General features: G+C 35.2%; 1 protein-coding gene across 1 annotated transcript; it reads left to right on the top strand.

Moving 5' to 3' along the window:
- Positions 1-8,048: 8,048 nt before the first annotated feature.
- LOC101745701 (microvitellogenin) lies at positions 8,049-13,997 on the top strand. The gene is made up of 3 exons (XM_012695110.4): positions 8,049-8,180; positions 8,883-9,056; positions 13,147-13,997. The coding sequence occupies exon 3, from the start codon at positions 13,163-13,165 to the stop codon at positions 13,919-13,921; it is 759 nt and encodes a 252-aa protein (XP_012550564.1). The 5' UTR covers positions 8,049-8,180; positions 8,883-9,056; positions 13,147-13,162; the 3' UTR covers positions 13,922-13,997.
- The last annotated feature ends 828 nt before the right edge of the window (positions 13,998-14,825 follow it).

Consider the following 14,825-nt stretch of genomic DNA (forward strand, 5'->3'; position numbering starts at 1 on the left):
TGATGGTTTTAAAATAAATGTACTTACTACTTAGTTTCCTTATAGCAAAATCAAATAATCACAAATAAGTCAGTTTAACAAGAATATACCGTCGAAGCAAATAACAATATGGCGCCCGACGGCAAATGATGAAACCTACAACAAATATTGTTTATCTCGTACGCGTCTCTGTAAATTACACGAAATCCTTTCAAAAACCGTGTATCGTAAACAAAAGCAACAATGCCAATGTTTTTACACAAACATTTGGTTTAGTAAATGTAATTTCGGATTACGCTCTGCGATCAATGAAGCGAAATGGTTTGGCGCCAAAAGAAAAAAAAACATGGCGTTTTTTTGTTTTGTTTTACATGCGATGCCTAAATATTATTGTGTCAAATACTCTACAAACTTTACTTGAATATTGGAGGTAGTAGTTATGTAGGAATTTAAATAATTCGAGACGCTAAAGTATGTAATTTTTAGAATATGTCGCATTACAGATGTGTACTTAAGCAAACACTCAAGCCAGTTATAAGGCTGCTATTCCAATACAGTGGGAGTTGCACTAACGAAATAGATGTCCTTGAGCATTTAGGCCTTCTTGGGTACAGCTGTGAGCAAACTTTCCCCTCCTAGCTCAGACCTTGAGTTCACCTATCTGTCTTGGCGAAGAAACATTAAAAAAATCGCATTGTCTGCTCGCTACTAATAAATACAACGTCATTACGGATACTCCTTATCCATTAACGGTGCTTTTGGGTACCACAAATATCGGTCACCGTGCCGTGAATTAACCCACAGACACAGCCCACTGAGTTTCTCGCCGAATTTCTCAGTGGATCGTGTTTCCGATCCGGTGGTAGATTCTGTGAAGCACGGCTCTAGCTAGGGTCAGTGTTAGCATCATTTCCGGTTTGAGCCCTGTGAGATCACCTACACGTCAAGGAGAAGCTGAAATAGCCTCTCAAGGCTATCACCATAGGTAGGAAAAAAAACATTTCAACTAATTAGTATTATAGTTTCTTGAACCCAATCGACTGAATTTCGGTTAATTTTTTGTTATTTCCACGAGTGATTGAAATAAAATATCGGATCTAATGTCGGTACAGGCGTCTGTGACAGGGTAAAAATCAAGTATTAAGTAATTGTAAAATTAATGTGATTATGGAAATTGTAAAACAGCCTGCGGCCTGGATTTGTTTTTACCGGCAGGTAATAGGGATACAGCCTTTACCGAGTTTATTTTAAAATCAAACTTTTTATTCAAGAGCATCTGCTTTGTAAACGATAAAAATTAAAATCGAACGCCATTTTTTTTTGTTTTTTTTTTTTCGAGACCTCGGCTTTTTCATTCCGCCTGATCTGAGTTCTGAAGAGGTTTGACGTAATGCAAGAAGCTCGACCACACACCGGCCCGACTCACGGTATATTTATCGGAATCCAATTTTATGGTGGCTTATTGTGAATTATCGATGTGTGAGATCATCTGTGGTTTGATAGGGGATACTTTTTTGAAAGAAAAAAAAAAAAATGTAACTAAATTTCGAGTAAAATCATTTGAAATTTGCTAGTGCAGAGTTTATTTTTCACATTTTTTATATTTTTTCATATTTGTACGTTAGGTGGGAAAATAAGCAGTAACGCTGAACTTGAATTCTCGGGTTCACAAGAAAATTCCATGAGCCTTTAGTGAATTTCAAATCACTTTTCACACAACAAGTTTGAGAATAGGTATTAAATGAAGATTGGTGGCTAAAAGACCAAATTACGGGCCACAAAAAAATTCAACACTAATTTACCAAAATGGACACTTGCAATTGAGAGTAGCAAAATACGATGGATGTTATCATAAAGTCTCATACAGTTGAACCGGCTCCCGCTGCGATGAATTTATAAGCCACATCATCAAAATTCATTACACACCCCTAAAGCAAAATGGCTTACGGCGATGGCAGGGCGCAACCCGCCCCATGCGGACTCAATCCACTGGCGCTTCCAAAACGCTTGACCGATCTTCGATCTTTTTTCTTCTATCGACTAGAGTCGCCTGAAATGGAACTAGGCCGAGGTGTTCTAAATTAAAAATTAATTATCTTTATAATATTTTTTTTTTATAAAATTTTAATTTAATTAGATTACAAATTTTAATTTTATGCAATTAAAATTAAAAAAAATGATGAATTTAGAGAGAGAGAATGAGAGAGAATACATTTTATTGCACACCAAAACACAATTTACATTTTAAAAAAAACAGTCAAAAAGCAGATACATTTGTACAATAGGCCATCTTATCGCTAAAAGCGTTATCTTCCAGACAACCGTTTAATTTACAGTAATTCTGTAAAATATAAAAATATAGCAGGTATGTTGCGGTGTACTAAAGACAATATATTATTATAGAAAATATATACATACAATAAACAGATATATGAATTTAATATTTAGAAAACGATCAAGATTAGATAGACATAGAAGTCTCCGGGAAACTGTTAACTTTTGTGTTGCTGTTGTCAACAGCGCGGATCCTATAGACACAATCCATTGAGTTTCTCGTCGGATCTTCTCAGTGGGTCGCGATTTGGATCCGATGGTAGATTGTGCGAAGATTCTGTTAGGACTAGTGTTAGCAAATTCTTTCAGGTTGAGTCCGTGAGCTCACCTATTCGTCAAGGAGAAGCTGAAATAGCCTCTCAAGGCTATCAGCATAGGTAGGAAAAAAGAAAGAAAAAAAGCAACCTTGTTGTAAGTCGCATTAGAAGTTACACTTCAAAAATATAAAATTAAAATGTTTGAGCTCCAGTGCGAAACAGTTATGCAAGTACCCTATTATGCAGCCCCCATACGCCGAGGCGATGGCAGCATATTGGCATTCTAACGCAGGATGCTCATTTAATTGTGCCGTAATACGATATTTTATTACTGAAGCATTGTTTAAACAATTGCGTAAGTGATTGTACGGGGCCGACGGGATCTGCACCTTGTTTGGACGGCTCCATTCCGTAATGCACCATGCAATAATAACGCAATAATAAAATCATAAATATTTTTTTTTTAGTTTTGGAAAAATCGATCTGGTTTGTTTCCTCTTTTGTATTAAGTCATCTTATCCGCGATGAACGCAACGCTTTACGTAAGAAATTTGACAGTACATATTGTAATAAGTAATAATTTTTGTTATCAACGTTGGTAAGTCATCGGGTCTTGTTACATGTTAAAATATGTGTATTACTTGGTGTGTAAGTCATTCGAGAAAACATGAAAACATACCCGATTCGCATTTATACTGATGGGTGTATCCTAATTCTAACTATTAGGCCAAAAAGAAGTTGGACAAAAACAGGGACTCTTCCTAGATCTGTAAAGATCCAAAAAAACAAGTTAATCTAAGTTTTAGGTACGATACTAGTGAATATTAAATATATTATTACCAAATATAGACATGATAATTGTCATCAACACTGAATTTTATTAATTTTGCTATTTGCTTAAGGTCAGGGTTGAATATACTTTATTTACTTTTAAAAGATAGTAGATCTTTGAAATAAATACAACATTTACGTGATGAATTCAATTGTAATTACTTTTGTTTCAAGCATGTTTTTAAGTGCAAGTAATTACATGTAAATTATTTCATTATTATATAAACAACTTCTCTCTTCTTTTTCTTTACCTTATCTCACTAGGTGGGGTCAACACAAATAATTTTTCTCCTCCATTCCCTTCTTTCAGGCGTCAGCTCAACACTCACACCTCTTTCTGTCATATCGTCATTCACGCATTCCATCCATGTCTTCTTCGGTCGACCTCTTTTCTCTCATCATTCTATTATATAAACAACATTATATGTAAATTAAATTTAGTCTATATGCAATGTAGATTGAAGCTATAGGGCTACGTAGATAGAGCTTTTATAGCTTTAGTAGTCCAGTGTATTTGCGATTTCCAGATGTTTGATATCAATGTTGATAATTACGTAGGTATGCCCTAAGTTTATTATCATAAACTTTATAACCTAAAAATATTTAAAGATAGTGTTAATTGCTTATCACTTTGTTTTGTTTCTTACATCGTTTTTATTCTCCGTTGAAGAACAAAATGCTTATCTATACTAATTTAAAAATCTACAGTGGTTTTTACGGATGTTCCGTTATAACTATTGAACCATGCATCCGATTGACTTGAAACTTAGTATCCATGTAGAAAATACATGTACTTAATGGATAGGCTAATATTTATATGAGTGTTGGATTCCCTACATCAGTTGCGGGGGCGTTAATGAGGAGAATCTTTGTGGGGGTGAGAAACAATAATGTTAATTTTAAGTGGCCAGCGAAGCGGACGGGTATAGCTATTAGTTTATATAGATTGGAAAATTTATGATATCAAAATTAGCTTTGTTTACAGGTTTTACATTTCAAATAATAATTACGAACATAAACGACTTAATAGCTTTTAATTTTCAAAAAGCAAACGTAATATAACGTCTTCGTGAGAAGCAAAATGAATGCATTTGTAAATATTGCTTAATATGTTACGAAGCGCGAAAGCAGACGAATTTTTTTTTTATTAAATAAGGATTTGGCTCCTGGTCTTTGGCATTGATTTTTCCAATGTCCAAGTATGTACAAAAATGACAGGTGCTTAGAGAGAAAAAATATACTAAGCACCAAATAAATTTGATCAGTTTTTGCATACGCGAATCTGTGATTTTAAGAGCAGCACAAACAAATATAATATATAATATTATGTTAGACTAACTACTGTAAAGATAAATATTATTAGCAGATAAAAATTTACACAGAATATTTACATGTCTAGAATAGACTAAAGTTAATAAAGAATTAATACTAATAGGCCGGGGAATGTCTTTTGGAAGGATATCATAAAGAGGGGATATGATATTGGGGCAGTCGAAGAAAATGTGATCCAGGGTAACCCTCAACTAATCCACACTTACAAAGAGAGACGAAAATTTCATTTAAGCAAACAAATTTCGTGTAATAAATCAATATATAATGCGAATAACACATTTCTCCATTCGTAATACGTGAAAAATTAGCTGGGTGCTTGTGGTATAATGCGAGCCTTCGTCGTGTATTGAGCGGGCGCGGGCGGCGCGCGGGGTGAGGGGACAGGAGGCACAGTGTTAGGTTACAGGACGGCTCCTGCTCGCTATGCTCTCCTGGTTGTCTGCTCTACTTTGTACGATGAATTTAAACAATTGTTTTTACAGAGAAAAGAAAAAAACAATTGCTCATTTTATTGTGTTGTTTTAGAAGAAATTGTTTCCTGAGCTGTGGAGGACGTACCTATGTATCAGAATTGATATTGTGAAATTCAATGTTGTTATTATTTAAATTTAAGATTGCCATTAAAGTATTTTTTATAGAAATGAAAGTAATCTGTATTCTCATTTTGAAAACGAATATTAAGAAAACCATTGTAACTATCTAAGGAGTTTACCAGTTAAATTACTGATGGTAGGGCGTCTCGTGAGCTCGCACGCATAGATACCACCACTCTACTTATTCCTACCGAGAAGCAGTAATGCGTTTCGGTTTGAAGAATGGGGTAGCTGTTGTACTGTATAAACTGAAACTTAAAAGTCATGTCTCTTAAGGGAATAACGGTTTTTACCTTGTTGATGTCTACGGGCTCTGGTAACCCTGGTATTCAAGTTATCCTTAACACCATCATAATGCCATCCGAGCAAACAAAAAATCGCATTTTGGTCGCAATTAATCATAGTTTAATTATGTTATTAACTTCAATAATTCTATCCAATTAACTTATAAGAACTAACAAGTCTAATCTATATTTAGAACCAAAAAACGACTCACTTGTTACACCAATGCACGTATTCAGTACCTGTAATTGTGTTAGCATTTAATGTACGTGCTAATTGCAATGCTTTGTGCTGATCTATAAAAATTTTATACTCAATAAATAAAGCTAGAGGTCCCGCAGTAGTCAAAATTCGACTATAATTAATTGGAATTGTAAGTTTGTATACTATTATGATTGTATTTTATACTTCTATAATCACAAATTTCACCAATACTATACTATAAAAATATTAACAAAGACAAACAATATTTAATCTATTCTCAATTTGACAACAGACGTCAAGAACAAAAGTTTGACAATAAATAGTAGGTATGCATGCGTGTGTGCGTCAAATACATTAAATGTAGTGTGTGTAATGTTTTCTTTATTGATTTAATGTATCTGTTATGCATTATTTTGAAAAAATATTAGCATTGTGCACTTCTTCTCTATATTCTCTATAAGTGTGCAAAATTTCATACTCCTCCGTCCGCGCAATTTTCGTAAAAAGGGATACAAAGTTTTTGCTTCACGTATTAATATATAAAATAATAATTAATAGTCCGACAGAGATTATTGACCGAATCACTCTCTACACACATACTTCAGCTGAAATCGGGCGTAATAATGACACGTGAAAGTGTAACTTAAGTACGCTATAATTGCCCCACAGTAGGTACTTACCCTTCAAAGATTCAAGTTAAGATGTGCACTCAACTACACTATTCGATAATTGCAGTAACGTAACGCAAAAAAAAATGGCCGCCGGTCATTGTTGGCGCCAAAGCGACTTAATATATGTATAATATATTGTCGTCACACATTTATCCTTTTTTTGGGGACTTTCAAATGTAATACTTTCGGTTTTCATGTTTTGTAACGTTATTATGAAAGAACTGTCACCGTCCTCGTCGAACCCGTCGCTTGCGACGAAGGGCTCGACGAATAAATTAACCCATAGACACAGCCCACTGAGTTTCTCGCCGGATCTTCTCAGCGGGTCGCGTTTCCGATCCGCTTGTAGATTCTTTTTTTTTTTTTTTTTTTTTTATGATTGAAAGTTTACTGGTGGCCCGAAGGCCTTTCCAGTTTCACCAGGACAGGTGGGCGAGCAAAGGCTCAGCCAAGAAGGGTGGGATTTGCTAACAACTGCCCGAGCGCCTCCGAAGGAGACCTAACAACTCAAGAGCAATTGTTTCGCGAATGAATCTACTACCGGATCGGAATCGCGACCCGCTGAGAAGATCCGGCGAGAAACTCAGCGGGCTGATGCATGGGTTAGGTTGCACGTCGACCTCTTTGTCGAGTTCGACGAGTACGGTTACCGGGGTCCCTAAGCCTGCCCCTAGTATTAGAGCTGAAGGCATCTAATGCAAAGGTTATTGGATCTGATGGATCCGTAAGGACGTGTCTAGGGCGTCGACGGTGACTGGCTCCTGCATGATCAGGATTCGGGGAGTAGTCAGCGGCGGCAACGATAAGGCGATTATCATGACGCATAGCCTTATCGAAGTATCGTTCCGACGCTGACTTCATGTATTTCCGAATTGATTCGAGGCCCAGGTCGTCGTGTAGGTCAACGTTCCTCACGAACCACGGAGCCCCGACAGCTAACCTGCAAAAGCGGGATTGTAGGGATTGGAGGGTGTCTATGTGTGTGCGGGCCGCGTGAGCGAACACCACACTCGCGTAAGTCATGACGGGATTGTAGATTCTGCGAAGCACTACTCTTGCTAGGGCCAGTGTTAGCAACACTTCCAATTTGAGCCCCATGAGCTCACCTACACGTCAATGAGAAGCCGAAATAGTCTCTCAAGGCTGGCAATCAGCATAGGTAGGGAAAAAAATGAAAGAAATTTTAATGATCTATCAAAGATATGTGATATTATTGAACATACCTGAAAGTATTGTTAGACGAATCGCTATACTATTATTTTTAATTATAGTAATAGTTTTTAATGAGGTAGGCATTTTGTAAGCTTGATCATTTTTGTAGTAAGCAATGACTGCAAGTTGTCAACCACATGAGTCAAAAGGTCATTAATACATTATCTTTGAAGCATACATAGATTCTATTTATAAAATACTTCAAGCAAGTAACAACTAAAATACTAATGAAAAAATACATTGTCAAATTTGTTAATAAAAAAAAAGCGTTCAAACGTTTGAATAGTTTAGATGTGACAACGGACAATGCATTAACAAAACGCAAACTACAATACGGACATCTTTGTTAGGGCGCCAAATAATTGCGTATCTGAAGAGAGTGTATTATTCTCTTTAACAATATCGGATAACCTTGATGCTTATCGGATCCTTACGAGACATTGGCTAGTGATAGGCACTGCGTCCTTCGAGCTATATAAATACGAGTATGTACATATGTATATAGTGTGATTTTTGTGTTGTGATCGATTTTCTTAACCTTAAAGACATTAATAAAATTATGCAAAACGGACATTTCGTATTTTGGCGGAATATTAGTTTGCCTATCCGTGAGTGGTTAATTACAACCATCCGGATGATTCCGGTATGTTCCAAATGTTGGAAACCCAACAAATTGGTATGAAACCTTTTTATTGTTGTGGTTGTGGTGGCTTTTGACATTACATTTGAATTTGAATTATGGAATGTCTTAGTTTTCTCATTCTCTTTCCATCCGTGCTATTGTACGCGATTTATAAAATTTCTAAAATATACAAATTTTATACGTGCAATCCTCGCGAGTTTATTTATCAAGTTCCTTGCCCATCCTAATCATACAGTCCACTACACCAAATATGTTAACCCCTTTTTAAACGTCTTCGTTTCTGGCATGGAGACAAATATCTTAAATCGACTTAAGCAAACACTAGTTTTTTTTACAATAAACAACAACATTACACAGTCACATGGAAACTTTGCCAGTGATTATTCTAGATTATTCTCTGGCAATCTTTTCATGGAATACAAGTTCTACATAATATTTAGTCCGTAAGCAGTCTATTGTCTAACCATACAGGTGCCTTATTAAGCTGAACTATCAATATTTAATCTATTTACCAGTACTATTATTTATCTTTGATTATTTATAGGACCGATTTGATCACACCCTGTACATTTGTAGTTTGCGTGAACCTTTGCCTTCTTTGGTTAGAGACAACTTGACCTCTACTAGATAAGATTTTGATGGGAGTATATAAGCGCCAGTATGATCTAATCTAATTACAGTCTTGAATGGAAGTCAAGAATTCCAGCTAATACAGAAGGTAAATAATACTTTTTAAAACTATTTTGTCATATTAGAAATGCGGTTGGCAAGGCAAATTTAAACCATTTGAATGTCGCACTCTTGGTTATGGTTTCGATATCAAAGTCTCAGCTGTGTAAGATGATAGAAATTATTTTTGGAACAACATAATTGAGTCGTCTATTATCAAAGGTGGCAATCTGTGCATTTGGACAAAAAAAATTTGTTGATATCGCACCATTGGTAGAAGAAAGTCGCAAGTACAATTACTTCAAATTTTTTTTATTGCAGTATTCGTTAAAGGAGACCATGACACATGAGCTCAACAAGTTTGAAAAAAATATTCCAAAAAATGACGGAGATATCGCAAAATTTGCGAAATGCTAAGATTTTTATTTTTTAAATAATTCGCCTTATTATTTACGTAATTTTTGTTATATTTGGTCATTTTTGAAATTTTCCCTATCAATAAAAGCTTATTGTTACTTATACACAATTTTATTAAAATATACGTGCATAAATGAACATGCACACTTTTGCCACGATATTTGATGAAGATGTGAAGTGCGCAAGTTCAGTTACTTGTTTTCTGTACGTGACTTTTTGCGAATCATTCATACGTAATATTATAAGCTCGCTTCTTCTATGATTAATTTCGATGGATTTTAATTTTTAAATGAAAATACTTAATTTTATACTGTATATTTCGAAAATATTTCGTAACGTAATTATAATTAAAAACAAAAACATTAGCATATCAGTTGGATAAACCACACTACATACTTAATATTTAGTTATTTCTTGCGAAATTTGATTATACAAAAATTTGTATCACGAAATTTCTTGTTTGTTTTTAAATCTATCACGCACGAGAGTGGTGCATGGGCACTAGCTGAATAGTTCTCACGTGCATGCCGCTACCTAGTTAACTATCATTGATCTAAACGTATGTGTACCATTTTGAAAACGTATATAGGTACCATTTTTTTACGCGAAGTTAAATATGATACTCCTGCAAACTGTACTGCAGAAGTAAAGTTATGGATATCATTGAAAGAAAATGTAAATGACTTGATGCGCATGCACATGCATGACATGTCAATGAGTTTTACTGAAGATGGTATTAAATCTAAATAAAGTCTCAAAGGGATGTTCTTCTTCTTATGACGATGGATCATAAACTAGTTTAAGTAATACAGTACAGAACAGTGGAACTAGACAATGTGATTCCGAATTAGCAGCTTTGTCGGAAACTATAAACTTTTATACAGAATCAACCAAAGACTCTCGATCAAAAGAAACACAATCGCATAATGCAAATGTTTTAGAATTAGCGGAGGAGAAAGTCAGTGGAAAAGAAAACTCTATTTAAACTGCCAATGATATAAATTTCATCGCATTGTAGTTGACCCATAACAATAATCAAATAGCAATGAAAAGAATTAAAAAAGAATGCGAGATGAAAGTTCCTGGCAGGTGAAGAAGTAAAATATTCAAAAATGTTGGTAAATCATACCGTTAATGGATACAGGAAAAGGGAAGAGAAAAAGTTATGGGAGATCCATGTAGATAAAAGAAAAAAGTGTAACGAATAAATAGGTAAATTTTAAAGGATTGTTATTTTCAACTATTATTGATGTTTGGGAAATTCTGAGCGTCAATAGAATTGTATTTTATTATAAGATTTGTAAAATCGAAGCCTAAACGCATGACAACCAGTGTCATGTCTATGCTATTAGTCTTTTCGAATCTACCAAGATTCGAAAAGACTAATAGCATAGACTTTGGAATATAATTTCCCAAAAAGTATAAAAACTGAAAATGTAGTAACTATTTGCGAAAATATGTTTATACAGAATTTGGATATAAATGAAAAAAAATGTCTACACAGCTTGATGAATAAGAGATGGAGTCAGTGAAAGATTTACGAGGATGTCATTCTGACCGGCCTAAAAAAGTAGATGATTTAAATAAAAAGCTTTATTGATCATATAAACCAATTTCCAAGAAACTCAAAGAGAAAAATTGGACCAAAAGCTTACTTATGCTAAAAGTGTTTATATCTAAATTGGACAAAAGATCAACAACTCTGTCGAAATGTTAAGCCAGTAACACTACCCTAATTTTGAGCGCACCTCAATCGGAGATCGGAGTTTTTCGCAAATCCAGTATAACATTTCACTGTCGATCATATTTTAACTAAAGGTGATTATTGCTATATGCGGCTTGCTGAAATTGTGAAAGGGGAAGCGAATGAAATAGATGTCTATGGATTTTTTTACAAAATGAAGCATCAAGGGGTATCAGAAAAATATCGTTCTATTCGGAGAATTGTTCAGGACAAAACCGAAACTATTTAGTTTTGCACTATATATGTATATATGGATGTTGCAAGTAAAAACTATCCACGGCTTTTAAAAAAAATCTCATTTTCAGAATAAAGGAGACTCGATGCAGCATGTAGAAACAAAAAAAAAAAACAAGTTTATTACGTACCAGACGAAAAGCACTCAATCGTTCGCAATGCGAAATTAAATACGAAGAATTATGTATTGTGAAACACATGATACAAGAGAATTTCTTTAACTATAAACGATTAGTTGAACTTGCTAAAAACTGGTATGAGGATACCGTTGGCAACAAAGTTTTGTGGTCTAAAATAAAACGATTATTTGCTGATCTCCAAAATCCTATAATTACTAATATGAAATATGATATTTATGAAGAAGAACCTAAATGGGTTAATACCAATGCAAATTACAGAAAGGGAAGACAGAACAGAAAGGCTCAGAGTTAAAGTAACCAAGTATTATCGGCACTAACGCAGATATACAATGATCTATTTCCAATTTTTAGAAATTTCAACAGAGACTTGATAAGTCCTTATTACGACAATAATATACAATCGCATTATCATGGTTTTTATAAAAGATTACGTCTTGAGCATTTTATTGACTAATTTACTTATAAACATTATAATCAAGTCCTTTTGTTTAATAAAGCTGGTTGATTTCATTCAATATGTTCATATTAACAATTTAAATTTAATTACTACCTTAAGCATTCAATTTTCACATAAATAATAACAAACAAATGTTGTTGTAGTAAAAAAATACGATTTATTAAATATATTTTAACGTTTTCTATCAGAGTAGAATAAGTAAGTTGTTAGTGATACAGACATATTTATTTTATTATTAAACTTGTAATAAAAACATAAATTTATTTACTATGATTATTTCTATTTTAATTCTTCCGCAACAAAGGCGTATTTTTTTATACACATACATAGGCTAGGTCAATTTTGTCGGCAAGAAATACGTAAGTAAAATTACGAAGCTATGATCCGTGTGAACACCGTAGCAACAAAGCGGTTACTTTACTTATTCCTAAAAGTCATAATATCATAACGGGGATTAAAGACGTAACCGATTAATTTCAAATTAATTTGAAAACTACTCAATATTGTTTTAAATCATTAACAGATATATATGCAGCTTAATTTTGTCCATGAAGTCTCTTAAGAACATTTTCATCTATGATTTACCATTTCTTAACAAAACAGTTTTTTTACGTTCCTGAAAAGTTCGAGTTTTTCACTTGCGACCTTTTTCCACGAATGGTGCGATATGTCAATACAGATTGATTTGAATATAATCGTCTCCTTCAAAGAATACGGTTCAAAACCTGCATTAAATAAAGATTAATACTTAACCTGTTATTTATCTAAGATGTCGTTCAGAAGAATTTTGTGACTGCCAATGGAATACAAAGTCAATAATACGTTTTTCTGATTTACCAATAATTGTCCAAAAGTCACATTGCCGGCTTTGATAATAGTCGACTTAATTATTCCCGAGAAAAAAGATTAATTTAGCCACGGCAGCTTTGTATGCGATTGTAAAATATAGACGATATTATCATTTGGAATAAGTCACTATGCGAGATTTCTGGCCAGTAAATTTGCGGTATGACGTTGACACCACGTTTGATGAGTAACTTCCTTACGTAGTCCAAAATACTATGCGAGTTCTAGTCTTACCGTTAATATAAAAATATTTACAATACGTACTACATATTTACATCAAATAATAATGTTTCACCCCTAGGTTTTCACTTATCAAGATGCATTTCGGGGCTGCGTTCGCATTCTTAGGCCTCGCCTCCATGGTTTGTGCCTACAGCGATCACCGCGTCGCCAGCCTAATTGGTGATGTCACCGCCGGTAACTATGGTGGGGCTGTCCAGACCGCATTTGAACTGGAGAGCGAGTACAGGGACGACCTCATCAAAGAAGCTATCGATGGACTCTTCGAAAACAACGTGAGGAACTTATTCGATTTCGCCTATAGGCTCAATCGTGATGGGGGATTTATGATTGTCAGGGAATCCTTCCCCGTGGAAGTTGAAAGGATCCTCGACGAAAGATTTATGAAATTGATGAATAGACAAGACAATCTCGCTTTAAAGCTGGCCAGCACAGTTGACGAAGGCGGTGACAGGATGGCTTACGGGGACGGCGCAGGATACATTACGAGAAATATTGCTTGGAAATTTACGCCTCTTTGGGAAAACAACGGCCTATACTTCTATATCTTCGGCGTCGAACGCAACCAATACCTGAAGTTAGCTTACAGTCCTGACAGCGCGGGAGATCATACAGCATATGGGGGTGACAGCCCCACAGATAACAGATACCGGTGGTATTTGGTACCCGCGAGAATTCAAGGTAGGAACTTATACTACATCGTCAACAAAGAATTCAACCAGCCTCTGAAGTTAGGCCGTGCGCTTGACTGGGCACACGATCGTGTAGCGTATGGACACAATGGCGATTTCCACGGGAACCCTGAGCAGTTCGGCTGGTACATCACTGAATACTAAGCCCGATAATTTTGTTTAGTACCAAACCTGTCGCGAAATGTTTTAATAAATTTAAACGAATCGCAAACAGTCTAAATTGAGATTTTCTTTTTGTTTTTATCCCAGAATGAAGTTAAAAATACAATTTTGTATGTAGTTTTTATGTGATGGCTACCGCAGAGGGATGTTTTTCAGCGTCGGTTTAAAATAAGAGTGCTTTTCAAATATCAAGAAGGGTAGCTCATATCGGACTTGCACGGTTGATGCACGTTTTTGACTAAACTAGTGTGAGACAACGCAGTACCAGGCGCTAGGCACCAGGAGTCCATGGGCCACGTGCTTTTGAGTTATTACTGCAGTTCAAGGACATCAGAACGTGGATGCTGCCACGCATCTTGAAGCATGTGGTCGAAGTCTCTGTTATATTGTATCAGGGTTGACCCATGGTTTACAGCGAAACGCATATATATAAATTGGAGTTATTACACCAGCACAGATTTTGATAAACAACTAATAATCGCTTGAGGTGACCCTGAAGCAATATTGTAATCACGAACAGCTCTAAATATTGCTCTAAACTTGCTCTACAAATCGATAAATATAATTAACGAATAACAGTTCACTGTCACCTTATCCGTGACTCCGGGCGATAATATATTATGTAGACTCATGACATTTGGCTTGATGATAATAAGACAAGTGATAGGGAAGTAAATAGAGAAATAAACGTGTAAGCCAGGCACGGGAGAATTTGACGAATACTGTATGTTTTTTTTGGTTTATTTTTTTTAAATAGGCCATAGAGCTTAAGTCCAAAGATTAGCCAGTTGCAGAGCTAATCATTGTTTAAACGTCGTTACGGATCCTCCCGATCTATTAACGGTGCTTTTAGGTACACAAACACCGGTCACCGTCCTCGTCGAAT

This window comes from Bombyx mori, chromosome 20 (genome assembly GCF_030269925.1).
Source record: "Bombyx mori chromosome 20, ASM3026992v2".
NCBI lineage: Eukaryota > Metazoa > Arthropoda > Insecta > Lepidoptera > Bombycidae > Bombyx > Bombyx mori.

Excerpts from the sequence above, each read along its gene's own strand:
- LOC101745701 (XM_012695110.4), top strand. The coding sequence starts at position 13,163 with ATGCATTTCGGGGCTGCGTTCGCATTCTTAGGCCTCGCCTCCATGGTT.